This window comes from Geotrypetes seraphini, chromosome 7 (genome assembly GCF_902459505.1).
Source record: "Geotrypetes seraphini chromosome 7, aGeoSer1.1, whole genome shotgun sequence".
NCBI lineage: Eukaryota > Metazoa > Chordata > Amphibia > Gymnophiona > Dermophiidae > Geotrypetes > Geotrypetes seraphini.
This window is the reverse complement of record NC_047090.1, coordinates 190,587,760-190,601,492: the sequence shown is the minus strand read 5'-3', so window position 1 is coordinate 190,601,492 and position 13,733 is coordinate 190,587,760. Positions and strand designations below refer to the sequence as shown.

Here is a 13,733-nt window from a genome sequence, read left to right as displayed (position 1 = left end):
TAGTACCTGGCCAAAACCCAAGAAGTAGCACCATTTCATGCTACCGATCCAGGGCAAGCAGTGGCTTCCCCCATTATTTTCTCAATAACAGACTATGGACTTTTCCTCCAGGAAATTGTCCAAACCCTTCTTAAAACCAGCTATGCAATCTGCTCTTAGACATTCAAGATGCTATTAATGGAAAAATGCTCACTAATAATGATTTGATGCCTCTTCTCTCTCTCTCTCTTCCCCTGAAATTCAGAATCAGGCCTACGAGTTCCAGTTTGGGTTGGAATATGCTTGGACAACTTGTATTTTCACCGTGGTGATGACGTACTGCATCACGTGTCCTATCATAGTACCCTTCGGTAAGTGCATGATCCATCCTTCTCCCAGAATATCAGTGAGAGCTGGGTATTAATATGGGCGTGTCCTGCCCCATCCATTCATACAGAAGGGATGGTAAATGCATAGAACAGACTCCCAGTGAAACTGGTGACGAAGACAAAGATGGTATTCAAAGTCAAGCAATCATAGCTCAAACAAGAACCTCTGAAGAAGAAGAAGCTGTGCAGTTGGCTTGAATGAGCACAATGGATAGGTTGCATGGGCAAACTCTTTGGTCCAAAGGCCACATTGAGAGCCATGACTATGATTGAGGGTTCAGTGAAACCAGTGGGGGTTGGAGGTCCAGTTGAAGATTGGAATATGAGACAAGTGGAGATTGACAGTCCATTGCAGGTTTGGGATTGTGAGAGCAGTGGGGGTTAGAGATCTAAGACAGGTAGGGATTGGGAGCCAGTAGAGGTCTGAACATGAAAGTAAAAAAAATAAGTTCAAACCATATACTGTATATTCTAAATTCTTTACAGTGAAGGTACCATGTTTTACATCTCACAGGTCCTATTAATCTGTCCAAAATGGTGGATCTCTTCCTTTAGGGTACATTTCAGACTGATCAGAGCTTGGGCCATAGTTTATTGCACCCCCCATCCCTCCAGCTGAGAGCTCATAATGCAACACAGTGTTCCTCGTGGCTGCTCTGCTGACATTATTAAACCCCAAAATGCCCATCTTTAATGATACATGAATATTAGTAGCTCCTCAAAGGTGGTGGACATGTGAGGCCTCAAATTATGGCAGTGGTGGGATGGGTTTGACTCCCAGGCTGTATTGCCCACCGCTGCCATCCTGCCTCTGGTTCTCTGATTTACAGGGTGGCTATAGGTGGGTGTCTGGGATGCGGGAGTGGCCTTTCGCTCCTCCTCATCGTCACTCTTGTGTCCAGGTTTACTGTACATGCTGCTGAAACACCTGGTGGATCGATACAATATCTACTATGCCTACGTCCCAGCAAAGCTGAGCCAGAAAATTCACTCCGCCGCCGTCAGCCAAGTCATTGTGGCCCCGATCCTCTGCATATTCTGGCTTCTCTTCTTCTCCGTTCTGCGATTAGGTAAGTGCAGCTCTTTCCTCCCTGCTCTGGGCCCTCTCTTCTCGCCTGTTCTTCTTCTGTACCTCTCCTCTGTCTGTATTCAGGAATTCAGAATAAGGAGATAAGGAAATAGAGGGAAGCAGAGCTGCTTTTGCAAACACTTCACATTAAAGTGTAGCCACAAGAGAGAGAGAGAGGCAGACTTGCTGAGGGGCTCAATGGAGGTCTAGATATCATTTTTGATAACGTTTTGTCAATCTCCTTTAAGCCTATTGCCTACTCGTAGATCTACTAAGGTTTGCGCTGTTTCATTTTCTTGCCATTTTTATTCATTTTATCAGGCAATTATGGACTCAGACCTGGCTTCAGCCCCCACCTACTTTAGTCCCCCCCCCCAAACTGCTGAACCACCAGCCACCTATGACTGCAGCTTTACTTTCAGCTTAAGAGACATTCAAAAGTCTAGAATTGATCTCGTACATGAAAGAAGAAATTATCATCATTATCTCAGCATCTTGCTTTTCCATTATTCTCTTCCATCCCTGCTGTGTGCCCACTCTCCTCTCCTCTTTTTCCCAAATATGTCCTTTCTTCTCCCCCCCTGCTGTGTACTTCCCCTCCTTGCCCTACTTTCTGTTCCCCCTCTCTTTTCATCTTCTTCCCATCTATGTCATTTCTTATCCTCCTCCCCCCCCCCACCGTACCCTCTCTTCTCCTCTTCTTCCCATCTATGTCATTTCTTCTCCCCCCCCCCACCATACCCTCTCTTCCCTCTTCTTCCTGCTTTGTAGGCCCTTTTTCCTCCCCCTTCCCTCTCTACACTCTTGCTTTTCTCTTTTCATAGAAACATAGAAATAGATGGCAGATAAGGGCCACGGCCCAGCTAGTCTGCCCACCCTAATGACCCTCCCCTACCTTTCTCTGTGAATAGATCCCACGTGTCTATCCCATTTGGCCTTAAAATCAGGCACGCTGCTGGCCTCAATCACCTGTAGTGGAAGACTATTCCAGCGATCAACCACTCTTTCAGTGAAAAAGAATTTCCTGGTGTCACCTCGTAGTTTCCCGCCCCTGATTTTCAACGGATGCCCTCTTGTTGTTGTGGGACCCTTGAAAAAGAAGATATCTTCCTCCGCCTCGATGCGGCCCGTAAGATACTTGAACGTCTCGATCATGTCCCCCCTCTCTCTGCGCTCCTCGAGCGAGTATAGCTGTAATTTGTCAAGCCGTTTTTCGTATGGTAGATCCTTGAGTCCCGAGACCATCCGGGTGGCCATTCTTTGCACCGACTCCAGTCTCAGCACATCCTTGCGATAATGCGGCCTCCAGAATTGCACACAGTATTCCAGGTGGGACCTCACCGTGGATCTATACAATGGCATAATGACTTCCGCCTTACGACTGACGAAACCCCTTCGTTTGCAGCCCATGATTTGTCTTGCCTTGGACGAAGCCTGCTCCACTTGATTGGCAGACTTCATGTCCTCACTGACGCCTTTTCCTCCCTGTTTGCTCCCTCTTGTCTCCTAGTTGTATATTTCATTCTCCTACTTACATTTTGAGCAAAAAAAGAACAATTTAAAACTTTGTGCACACTGTTTTAAAATTCTTCATGCTGTGTTCTTCTTTGTCTGCAGAATTGCCCCATTCAAGGCCTAACTTCTTCCTTCCCAAGGCCTAACACTCCCCATCCCAGGTCTTTCCCTCATCAGAGTCGACCATCTGCAACTGTCATACTCTCCAGATTCCACCCTATCCAGCTCTCTCCTTCTCTCCCTGCCTTAGCTTGAACTCCCATCCCCTCACGTACCTGAGATTCACCCCCAGCTTTCTCTGTCTTCAGGAGAGACATTTCCCAGCTTTCTTTCTCAGCTTCCCTATCACTAACACCCAGAAATGCCCCCCCCCCCCCGCATTCTCTCCTCCATCCTCCCAAACAAGATCTTTAGTCCAGAGGAAGTCTACTAAAATGGTGTGTGGTCTTCATCATAGGGACAGACTCAAAGATCTCAATATGTATACTATGGGGGAAAGGCAGGAGAGGGGAAATACCTACGTGGCATAAATGTGCATGAGTCGAGTCTCTTTAATTTGAAAGGAAGCTCTGGAATGAGAGGGCAAAAGGATGAAGTTAAGAGGCGATGGACTCAGGAGTAATCTAAGGAAGGGTGGTAGATGCGTGGAACAGTCTCCCGGTAGAGGTGGTGGAGACAAGAGACTGTGTCTGAATTCAAGAAAGCATGGAACAGACATGTGGGATCTCGTAGGGAGAGGAGGAAATAGTTGATGTTGTGGATGGGCCATTTGTTTCTATGTTTCTCCCTAGCTCCCAGCATCTCCCATGCCCATTCTCTCTGCCTTCCCTCCCACACTCTTAGCTTGCTCTGACCCTCCTTCCGTCCCTTGCTCACATCCCCAGTTGCAGTCGGACTGCTGATTTGAATTCCATGGCTGTGCAGTGTCCCATGCATTTCAAATCAATAAATGAGAGCAGGGGCCGCAAAGGAGAAGGGAAGTCACGATGTGGAGCTTCTTTACTCCCTCTCTTCCCACATGATGAGCATAAGGAAGGGAGGGGCAGGAAGAACCTGCTTGGCACTGTGGCACGCTCTCTTCCCTTCTAGCCCTGCTGTGTGCTCCTGTTCTGACCTCTTCTCCATGCTGTGGGTGGGGGGGTTTTGACGCACTGCCTGGAATTCTGACCTCATGTGGATGCAATTTCTTATGCGGTTGCAGGTCCTGCACGCCCCGTCACTCTGTTCACCTTTGTGGTTCTGCTCTCCTGCATCCTCTTCTCCATCTGCAGCCTCTGTTTAAAGAAACTGCAGCCAAAGAAATCAGCCAGTTATCAGGTGAGTCTCCTCTGCCGACATCCCTGGATTGTCTTTCTGGGGTGCCAGCTGCCTAGGGTTGCCAGATTACCTCTATGAACAAAGAGGACACTTGGTCCTGCCCCATTCCGCCTCCAGCTCCCATAAGAACCTCCCCGAGCTCGGGACCGTCTATACGGGCGTGGACACGCTTGCGCAGACGTTCTCCAGATGCGGCCCAGATGCTGGAATTTGCAAAACCCAGACACACTGCTGAGTTTTGGAAATCCCTCCGGGCACTCCTCTGGTAACCCTGCGGCTGTCTCTCTACTCTCCTTTTATCTCATCTGTCCACTTTCCTTCTCTATCCAGTCCTAGCATTGCTCTCCTCTCTCCCTTTCTCTCCCAACCTCTTCTCTCACGTGTTGCTTCCTTTCTCTCCCCTCTATCTTTGTTCGATGATAACAATGATTTTTGTATCCCGCCTACTTCTCAGGCCATCCTGGGACATAGTTTTTCTCTCCCATCCTGTCTTACTGGTTAATTGTATCCTGAAATCAGTGAATAATACTTGTGTTTTGTGACCTTGAATTGTAGCATCAGGGGAGCTAAAATTGGCAAACTGGATCCACACTTTATGGTTTATGGTTTATTAAGCTTGTTATACCGCTTGTTCATTTTATTGGTCCAAGCAGTTTACAAAATATAATAAAAATAAAATAAAACAAATGTAAAAAAGAACTCCATTATTAGATAGTATAGAACAGTGGTCTCAAATTTGTGGCCCGCCAGCTACTATTTTGATGACCTCGGTATGTTTATCATAATCACAAAAGTAAAATAAAACAGTTTCTTGATCATATGTCTCTTTAAATGACAACATTATTATTAAGACATAGCCAAAAGGAAAGATTTATAAACTATAAAGAGTTTTACCTCATGTAAAATTGTCATTTCTTTAATAAGACATTAACTCTTTTTTTTCTGAGGCCCTCCAAGTACCTACAAATCCAAAATGTGGCCCTGTAGAGGGTTTGAGTTTGACACCACTAGTATAGACCAGGCTCATACAAACAGCAAACATACTAAAGGACTCTTACAAAAAGCATTCACTCCTAAATAAAATCATATAAATACCATTAAGCTTTAAAATTTCCCCAGACTGCTAACTGAAGGTCTAGAACAGCGGTCTCAAACACGCAGCCCGCAGGCCACATGTGGCTCTCCAGATTTTATTTGCGGCCTGCGGTCTGGACTGGATCATTCTCTTCCTTTTGGAGCAGCAGCGTGTCTGGCCGGTTCATTCCATTCAAAGCCGCGGGTTGGTGGCTCCTTGCACTATCCACTCCTGCATCGGAAGCCTCTCTGACATCACAACATCAGAGAGGCTTCAGACGCAGGCGCGGATCTCGCAAGGAGCCGCCACCCGCGGCTTTGAATGGAACGAGCCGGCCAGACATGCTGCTGCTCCAGTGGCGTAACAAGGGGGGGGCGGTCCGCACAGCTGGCCACCCTCCACTGTTCTCCCTAGAGTGCGGCTCGTCTAGAGCAGTGGTGCCCATCCTGCTTCCCTTCCCTTCTCACCGCTGCCATCGGGGAACAGGCCGGCACCGTGTTCTTTGATTTCCTTCTTCTCTCGCCACCCGACATCAATTCTGACGTCGAGAGGACGTTCTGGCTAGCCAATCGCTGCCTGGCTGCCCGGAACGTCCTTTCCGACATTAGAATTGACTTCGGGCGGTGAAAGTTGGTTGGCCCCGTGGAGAAGAGAAGCAGGGAGATCTCGGCAGCAGCAGCAGCCTATTCCCCGGCGGCAGTGGCATGGGGGAGGGCAGGAAGGAAGGAAGAAAGAAAGAAGGGGGTGACAGGGAGCCAGAAACAAAGCAAAAAATGGGACACGGAATCAGAGAAAGACAGACATAGAGAAAGAAAGAAAAAGTTGGGGAGGGAATGAGGTCTGGAGGAGAGGAAGCATACAGGAGGCTGAAAGAAAGGAAGAAATATTGGATGCACAGTCAGAAGAATAAAGTGTAACCAGAGACTGATGAAATTACCAAACAAAGGTAGGAAAATGATTTTATTTTCAATTTAGTGATTGAAATGTGCCAGTTTTGAGAAAGAAAAGATATTAAACTTTAAATGTGAGTGCTGCAGAAAAAATAGAGTACTTGGAGGGCCGCAGAAAAAATAGTTAATGTCTTATTAAAGAAATGACAATTTTGCATAAGGTAAAACTCTTTATAGTTTATATATCTTTCCTTTTAACTGTTAAAGGAAAGTTTTATAAACTATAAAGAGTTTAACCTCATGCAAAATTGTCATTTCTTTAATAAGACATTAACTCTTTTTTTCTGCGGCCCTCCAAGTACCTACAAATCCAAAATGTGGCCCCGCAAAGGGTTTGAGTTTGAGACCACTGGTCTAGAACATTCAGAAGATATGAGTAATATCAGATTGATTTAAATCTTGTCCGAATGCTTCTTTAAAAAATACTGTTTTTAACATAATTTTGAAAGATTTTAAATTTGCCTCTAGTCTCAGCTCTCTTGGTATAGGGTTCCGTAAATTTGGAGCTACAAAAGAGAACGCTTTATTTCGAGTAGACTCCCACCTAGCTCTATGAACAGAGGGAATTACCATTCTATTATCCTGAATAGATCTCAAAGTTCGTAATGGCAAATAGGGAATCAAATATGAATGCAGGTAAGCAGGATGTAGAGAATAAAGAGGATATCAGCCGACTTTCTATCAGGCCTATTATTACCGGCTCTATTCATAATTGAGCAGTAGAGCTGTACGAAAGAGCACATTCTACCATTTGGCCAACTACAAATAATGAAAAATACTATAACAATTCACTTATATACCGCAAGAACCTCTCTGGTCAGTGCAATTAACAAAAGAATAAGATACTGAACATTCACAGTGAATTACAGACCCCCCGGTTTAAAAAAAAAAAGATCAAATAGATAAGATTTTAACAATTTTCTAAAGGAAGAAGAAGGTTCCAAAAACCTTTGTCCCATGTACCTGCCTGGTAAGCTAGAGTTGGAAAAATCATTTCTACAGGAACGAATGCAAATCATGGCCACCGAGAGCTTTAACATGAAATGAGAGATCAAGGACTACATTGGGGTTTTGCACAGTCCCAGATTATGGATGTGATGGATGTGCAGCCAATTTGAATCTGAATATCTGCTACAGCCCTATTCAACACTATGAAAATACCAAGTTAATTTGCAAACAAACATGATGCACGTTTTAACCTCCATCAATTGAAATGAAAAAGATCTCGCAGAATTCAATGGAGTAAATCAGACTCATCTTTCAGTTCATAATAGGATGTTTTCATGATGTCATTAATTAAAAATCTTTAAGAGAGGAACTTATCAACGTCAGCCAATCTTAACATGTTATTTTACCACTAAATCAGGCTCGTTTAACCCAAAGAGACCTCATTAATAATAACTGAGGTAAATAGTAAAATAACCTATCTTAACAGTAGCTCACCTTGAGAACTCCCCCCCTTGATTAAAGAAAAAAGGGTGCACTGGTGTATATAACAAAAGTGAGGCAAGTATAGAGCATTCAGGCCATTGTGACATCATAGATGAGGTTGGCTCTCATTGGTGGAATGAGGCATTATGACATCACAGTATCAGCTCTGGTTACTAAGGGGGAAAGTTATCAACATGGGCTGTTTTAGCCACAGGTTCCACTTGATGCACCGAGGCCTAGTTACTTAATAGCTTCCTCCTCAGTCTTTATGGCTGGTGTCAAAGTGTGCTGAGTGTACAGACCTATAAAGCAAGGGTCTGGCAAGATTACTCCCCCTTTTATGCATCCTGGAAGTCAAGCTGCACGTTTTATATACAATCAACCTTCCAGCAAGAGCCTGATTTTTCAACCGTCCAGTACAAAACATATTTATTAAGGCACTAATCACTACTTGAAAAGCAGGCCCGCCTATCAGTCAATTGGCCAGAAGTCCAAGGTGGCCAGATACAACCCCAGCATTGAATATCTGGGATTGCCCTGGCCCGCGAGAGGTAGTCAAGCAGCCTCCTGTGGGTGGAATATCGGGGCGGGTGTTGGGAGTCTCTGTAGGCCTCTGTGGGCCTGTTCCCCCTTTTCACAAAGCTGTGCTAGCAGCTGCCACTGTGGTAACTCCCTCAAAGCCCACAGAGATTTTGCCACCTGGCTTTATTACAAAATAATCCAAAATGATGGTCTTAAATGAAGTTGAGGAGATCCAAACAATTGCTATTTTCAACAATAAAAACCATATTCTTGAAAATAGGAAGTGTCCAGATTGGTTTGGGGAGAGTGTGGTGCAGTGGTTAAAGCTACAGCCTCAGCACCCTGGGGTTGTGGGTTCAAACCCACGCTTCTCCTCGTGACCCTGGGCAAGTCACTTAATCCCCCCCCCCCAATTGCCCCAGGTACATTAGGTAGATTGTGACAGGGAAAACTGCTTGAGTACCTGAATAATTTAATATAAACTGTTCTGAGCTCCCTTGAGAGAACGCTATAGAAAATTGAATGAATAAATAAATACAAAACAGACATTACAGGTTTTTTGTTCATTTTATGTAAGTTCTCGGATACAAAATTCCGCTTTAGGCCATCTCATGCTTTATAGCAGCTAGAGTTGAGTTTTGCAGGGCCTCCATCAGAGAGAGTCAGAAACTCCTTTTGCCTTATGTGTCGCTCTCTGCTTCCACCTAGTGCATGGAAACAGCATTACAGCCCTTCTACACGCCCCCCACCCCCACCCTTTCCACAAACAAGCCTTTGCGATCGTGGCTGTTCCACATTTTCCTGCTGACTGTCAAGATCGTTTAGTGCTCTGTTCCACTTCTCATCTGTCATCTTTTCTTTAACACCCCTCAACCTTCTCCCTATATTTTCAGAATATAGATGGGACTTTGCCAAACCAGTGTACGGGGGTCATATGCCCCTACGCTGCAGCTCTCCCTGATTTTCTCTGCTCTCCCTGGGGGGTCTCACCTTTTCCTGTTTCTCTTCCTTCGCAGATGTCGGAGCAGTCCGACGTGGTCTTTACAGATACCGAGAGAAGCAGTATTTCATCCACGCCCAATTCAAACGTAAGGCTTCTTTTCTTCTTGAGCAGAACATGGTTACAGCAAAGCCGCAGGGCTCATAAATGGGGTATTTTGGAGCTGCCAGAGGAGGGCAACATCTATATTTTTCTGAATCTGACTCTGCTCAACTGCTGTACGCCTTTGCGTTATTTCGTATGGATTACTGCAGTGGTTTGTAGGGTTACCAGACAAAGAGTTACTTCATTTGCAGAGCACAACATGCTGCTGTGAAACTTTAAAGAAAATTTGGTCCTTTTGATCATGTCTCTACTGCTTCCGGATAAAAAAACATGCATCTTTAAGGCCCTAGTGATGGCTTTTAAGGTCTTTCATGATAGGATTCCAAATTATAGGTTGGAAAAGTTACCTATATATTTTCCAAAGCGATCTTTACGTTCACAGCAAGAGACGTTTTTGGGTCCCCTCTGTAAAATTGTTCCATTTGAAGTGTGCTCATAAGCAACTTTACTTGTGACCAAGTTGTGGAATCAACTTCCATCTGGTATTAGATCTTTAAACAACTTGCTGTCTTTTTGTAAAGCTGTGAATAATTTAAATGTTTTGATTTTATTTTGTAAGAGAAATATTGCTAGATATAGTCTATCTATAGGTTTTTGGCCAGATAATTGCAGATGTATTTTTGTAATCCATTCTAGGACTAGAAATCCAGTTCAATAAATAAATAGCATGTTATTGCATAATAATAAAAAAATATCTCACTATTAACTCAAAATACTAATGAACTCAAAGACCAGTTGGTACTGACTGCCATAGGCTCTTAATTCTGGTCTGAGTGGACTTACAGCACATCAACTCCCACTCAGGGGTCACCAAAGACATCATCAGGTGAACCAATCAGATAGCTGTGTATTGGTGTGTGACTTCATTGGCAGGGCCCTAGGCATAGCAAAGCAATGATTCTGATTGGCCTGGGCATGCTGGAAGTGCCATAGACAGAGCACATAACAGCAGATAAACACTTGAACGGTCCATCCACTCTCAATACACAATTAAACCAGCAACGAATGTGGTATAAAAATACTTGATTCTGGTCTTTCTTTGCCATTTTCAGCACACAGGCTGTTGTGTTGTACAGTAGCTAACGAAAAACTTTGTTACTTGTAACAGTACTGGAAACCACTGAGCACTTTTGTAACCAATTTTTAATAGTTTTGCTTTGTTACAAGTAAAAATGGCCTCCTTCTTTCTTCCCTCCCCTGCCTCTCCCCCCTCCTCTTCTGTGAATCTAGCATCTTTTTTCCCTCCCTTCAGTGTCTCCACTCTCTTTCCCCATTTACCCCATGTGATCATCATAACTTGCCTTCCATTGCTAGCAGCAGCAGTGATTAAGACAGACTGCCTCTGGTTGACCACTGCTGCATCCATCTCTTGTAATGGAAGTTTCTGTTTCCACGTGGGTGGAACATGGCAGAGGGAAGGCCCTGGGGCCAGCTGGAGGCTATCTGTCATAATCAATGACTCTACTAGCAACAGACAGTAAGTTTGAGGACCAGGATGCCAGACTACTAGAGTAGGGAGAGAGAAACAAAGTAGACCAGGAAGGGGAAGAAAAGCGTAAAGATGCTGGACCCAAGGAGAGAGAGACTGGACCAGATAAGGGAAAGAGAGAGGGAGAGATGCTAGACCTGTGGGATGGAGAGGAGAGATTGTAAACTGGTGGGGGGTCAGGGAAGTGAGAGGGAGACATGCTGGCCCTGAGATAGGGAGTGTGAGAAGAAGAGGATGGAGAGGAGGTAAGTGGGACATAAGAAAAGAAAGGGACACAGAGAAGAGATGTTGGGCACGAAGGCAGCATAGGAACGAGGACACAGAGGGGTAATACTGAATAAGGAGGGGGTAGGGACTCAGAGGTTCCTGCTGTATAAGGGAGAGGAAAAGGGATATTGAGGGGAGGTGCTGGAATGATGAGACAAGATAGGGACATAAAGGAGTAGGAAGTGGAACATGGGGGCGAATAAGGATAAAGACACAGAAGGGAGAGGATGCACAGGGCAGAGAGGGATAGAGAAGGAAGATGAATGGTGGACATATAGACAGAAGAAATGTCAAATGCATAGGAGACCCTGGAAGGAGAGCAAGAAAGAGACACTGCTCAGACAACAATGGTAGAAAAAACTGGGAAATGCACCTGTCCTCGGTTTCTTTTTCTCTGAATTTGTGCTATCTCCTTGTTTTTATCCTTATTGAAGGGATCTGTCTCTGTTATGCATGTGTGACCAAGCTGCTAGAGTTGCATTCATTGAAGTCATGATACTTCCACATTTAGTCAAAGCATTACGCAATAACTCACTTCAATACATGTCTTATGTCTTCTTCACTTAGGTGTTAGAACATTCGTTTTCTTTCTTTTTTCCTTAAGTTCCTTGGCCAAGTAGTTTGAGCGCCTCTGGCTCTTATTCTTTTCTTCTGCTGTTTCCACAGATGTTTGTCGCCTCAGTGCTGCAGGAACCGGAGCTGAACCTCACACCAGCGGCTTCTCCAGCACACCAGTCCTATGGAACCATGGGAAGTCACTCCGAACCTGCACCCAGCAGTGAGGAGGGGCAGCCACCAGACTTCCCAGCAGACTTTGAGGATCAAAACTATGAGTATGACGCTGGACCACTTGTTGACAGTGAAGACCATTACCAGTAGCAGAGTGAAGAGCCCCCAAAGAAACTGCAAAGCCCCAAACTTTCTTGTACTGCTGCTAGAGGCCAGGCCCAGCCGAATCAGAACGTTCTCACCTAAACCATGTCATAGCTGCAGTTGGAACTGGACCGAGGAAAAAGACCTGGAGTGTGTAGGGACTGGACTCTTCCAATGCCTTCCACCCCCAGCAGGCCTTCAGCAGCAGCAGTAATAAAGTCCCCTTGCTCTGCGATATCCAAGTTACAGCTGTCACTGGAGAAATGTTAACTCGGCCTTCTCACATATTCGACGTGCTCTGGCCAACCCACCATACACCAGATCAATGTACTCTGCCCAGCCTAAGAGGTGCCAAGTCAGTATACTCTGCCAAACTCAAAGTGTGCCAGGTAGATACTCTCTTCCCAATGCACCTTAACACTCTACCCAGTCTATGGTATGCCAAAACAATGCTCTTTGGCAAATCAGTGATCTTTAGACATCCAGTTATGCCAAGGCACAGTGTTGTCCCCAGATGAATACCTACAACTCAGGGTGAGGATTACTCCTCTCATCTTACCCTTTTCTCCCCTGCCCCTACCACTCTTCCCTCTTTTTCTCATATCTTTCCTTATCCTCCATCTCTCCTTTAAATCCTCTCGTCTCTTAGCCACCTCCCCCTCCACCTTCTCTCCCCAACTGGTTCTATTATCTCAGATAAATCCAGAACTTTTTCTTGCAGAGTTTTGGAAAGGGATAAAAAGGCAGAAGTAGAGGTCTCGCCATAAAATGGGTCAAATCCAAGTTTGCTCAATCTCTTCTGAAAACATGGAGCTAGCTGACAACCGTGCCGCCTCCTCACTCTGACATGCTCTCTCCCCACCCCCACTCCACATGTTCTACCCGTCACCTCCTCTACCTTTCTCCTTTCTCCTACCTCCATCTCCCCCGTCCTCTCAATCCCACATTCTCTGCTACCTCATCACTGCAGGACACTCTCCCCTTGCTCTTTCGCTCTGCTCATCTCTTCCACTTTACTCCCGAGCACTCTCCCCACGTTTTCTCATTCTTCTCCTTTATCTGCTGATTTATTTCACTTTCTTCCATCTGTTTCTCTTCTGATTCACATTTCACAGATTCTCTGCCTGCCTTGTAACATAGTAAACGACGACAGATAAAGAATTAGAGAATAGTTAAGCTCTGGAACGCTTTGCCAGAAGTTGTGGTAAGAGCGGATAGCATAGCTGGTTTTATGAAAGGTTTGGACAATTTCCTGGAGAAAAAGTCTATTATTGAAAAAGACAAGGGGGGAAGCCACTGCTTACCCTGGATCGGTAGCATTGAATGTTGCTACTCTTTGAGGTTCCAGAATCTTTTATTACTCTTTGAGATTCCAGAATCTTGCTATTCTTTAGGATTCTGAATGGAATGTTGCTACTCCTTGGGTTTTGGCCAGGCACTAGTGACCTGGATTGGCCACCGTGAGAACGGGCTGCTGAGCTTGATGGCCCATTGGTCTGACCCAATAAGGCTATTCTTATGTTCTTATGTGTGGCCCATCCAGTCTGCCCAACAATCACATTCATTATCAAGGAAATGTTGCACCAACAATCCAGTCTATTATTACATTTTACATGCTAAGTTCCACTATAAGATGTCTTCCCCTCCTACTCCCCACCCCCAACCCAAGGTAGGTAAGACCTACACTCGGTTGATACTTGTTCCTGTCTCGCCCTTTCATTCATACACACTCTCTCCTTTAATCTCATTTAC

General features: G+C 45.1%; 1 protein-coding gene across 11 annotated transcripts in view; it reads left to right on the top strand.

Annotated features, from left to right (window-relative positions):
- The window catches only part of TMEM63C (transmembrane protein 63C), a 140,027-nt gene extending 127,059 nt beyond the window's left edge, over positions 1 to 12,968 (top strand). For 9 of the 11 annotated variants that reach the window (XM_033951569.1, XM_033951561.1, XM_033951562.1 and 6 more), the window contains 5 exons: positions 245 to 350; positions 1,271 to 1,438; positions 4,154 to 4,269; positions 9,264 to 9,335; positions 11,775 to 12,968. In XM_033951569.1, coding sequence (XP_033807460.1) covers positions 245 to 350; positions 1,271 to 1,438; positions 4,154 to 4,269; positions 9,264 to 9,335; positions 11,775 to 11,987 — 675 coding nt within the window. In that variant the 3' untranslated portion in view covers positions 11,988 to 12,968. The remainder of the gene's footprint in view (positions 1 to 244; positions 351 to 1,270; positions 1,439 to 4,153; positions 4,270 to 9,263; positions 9,336 to 11,774) is intronic. The other 2 variants (XM_033951573.1, XM_033951570.1) reach the window with 1 other exon arrangement.
- The last annotated feature ends 765 nt before the right edge of the window (positions 12,969 to 13,733 follow it).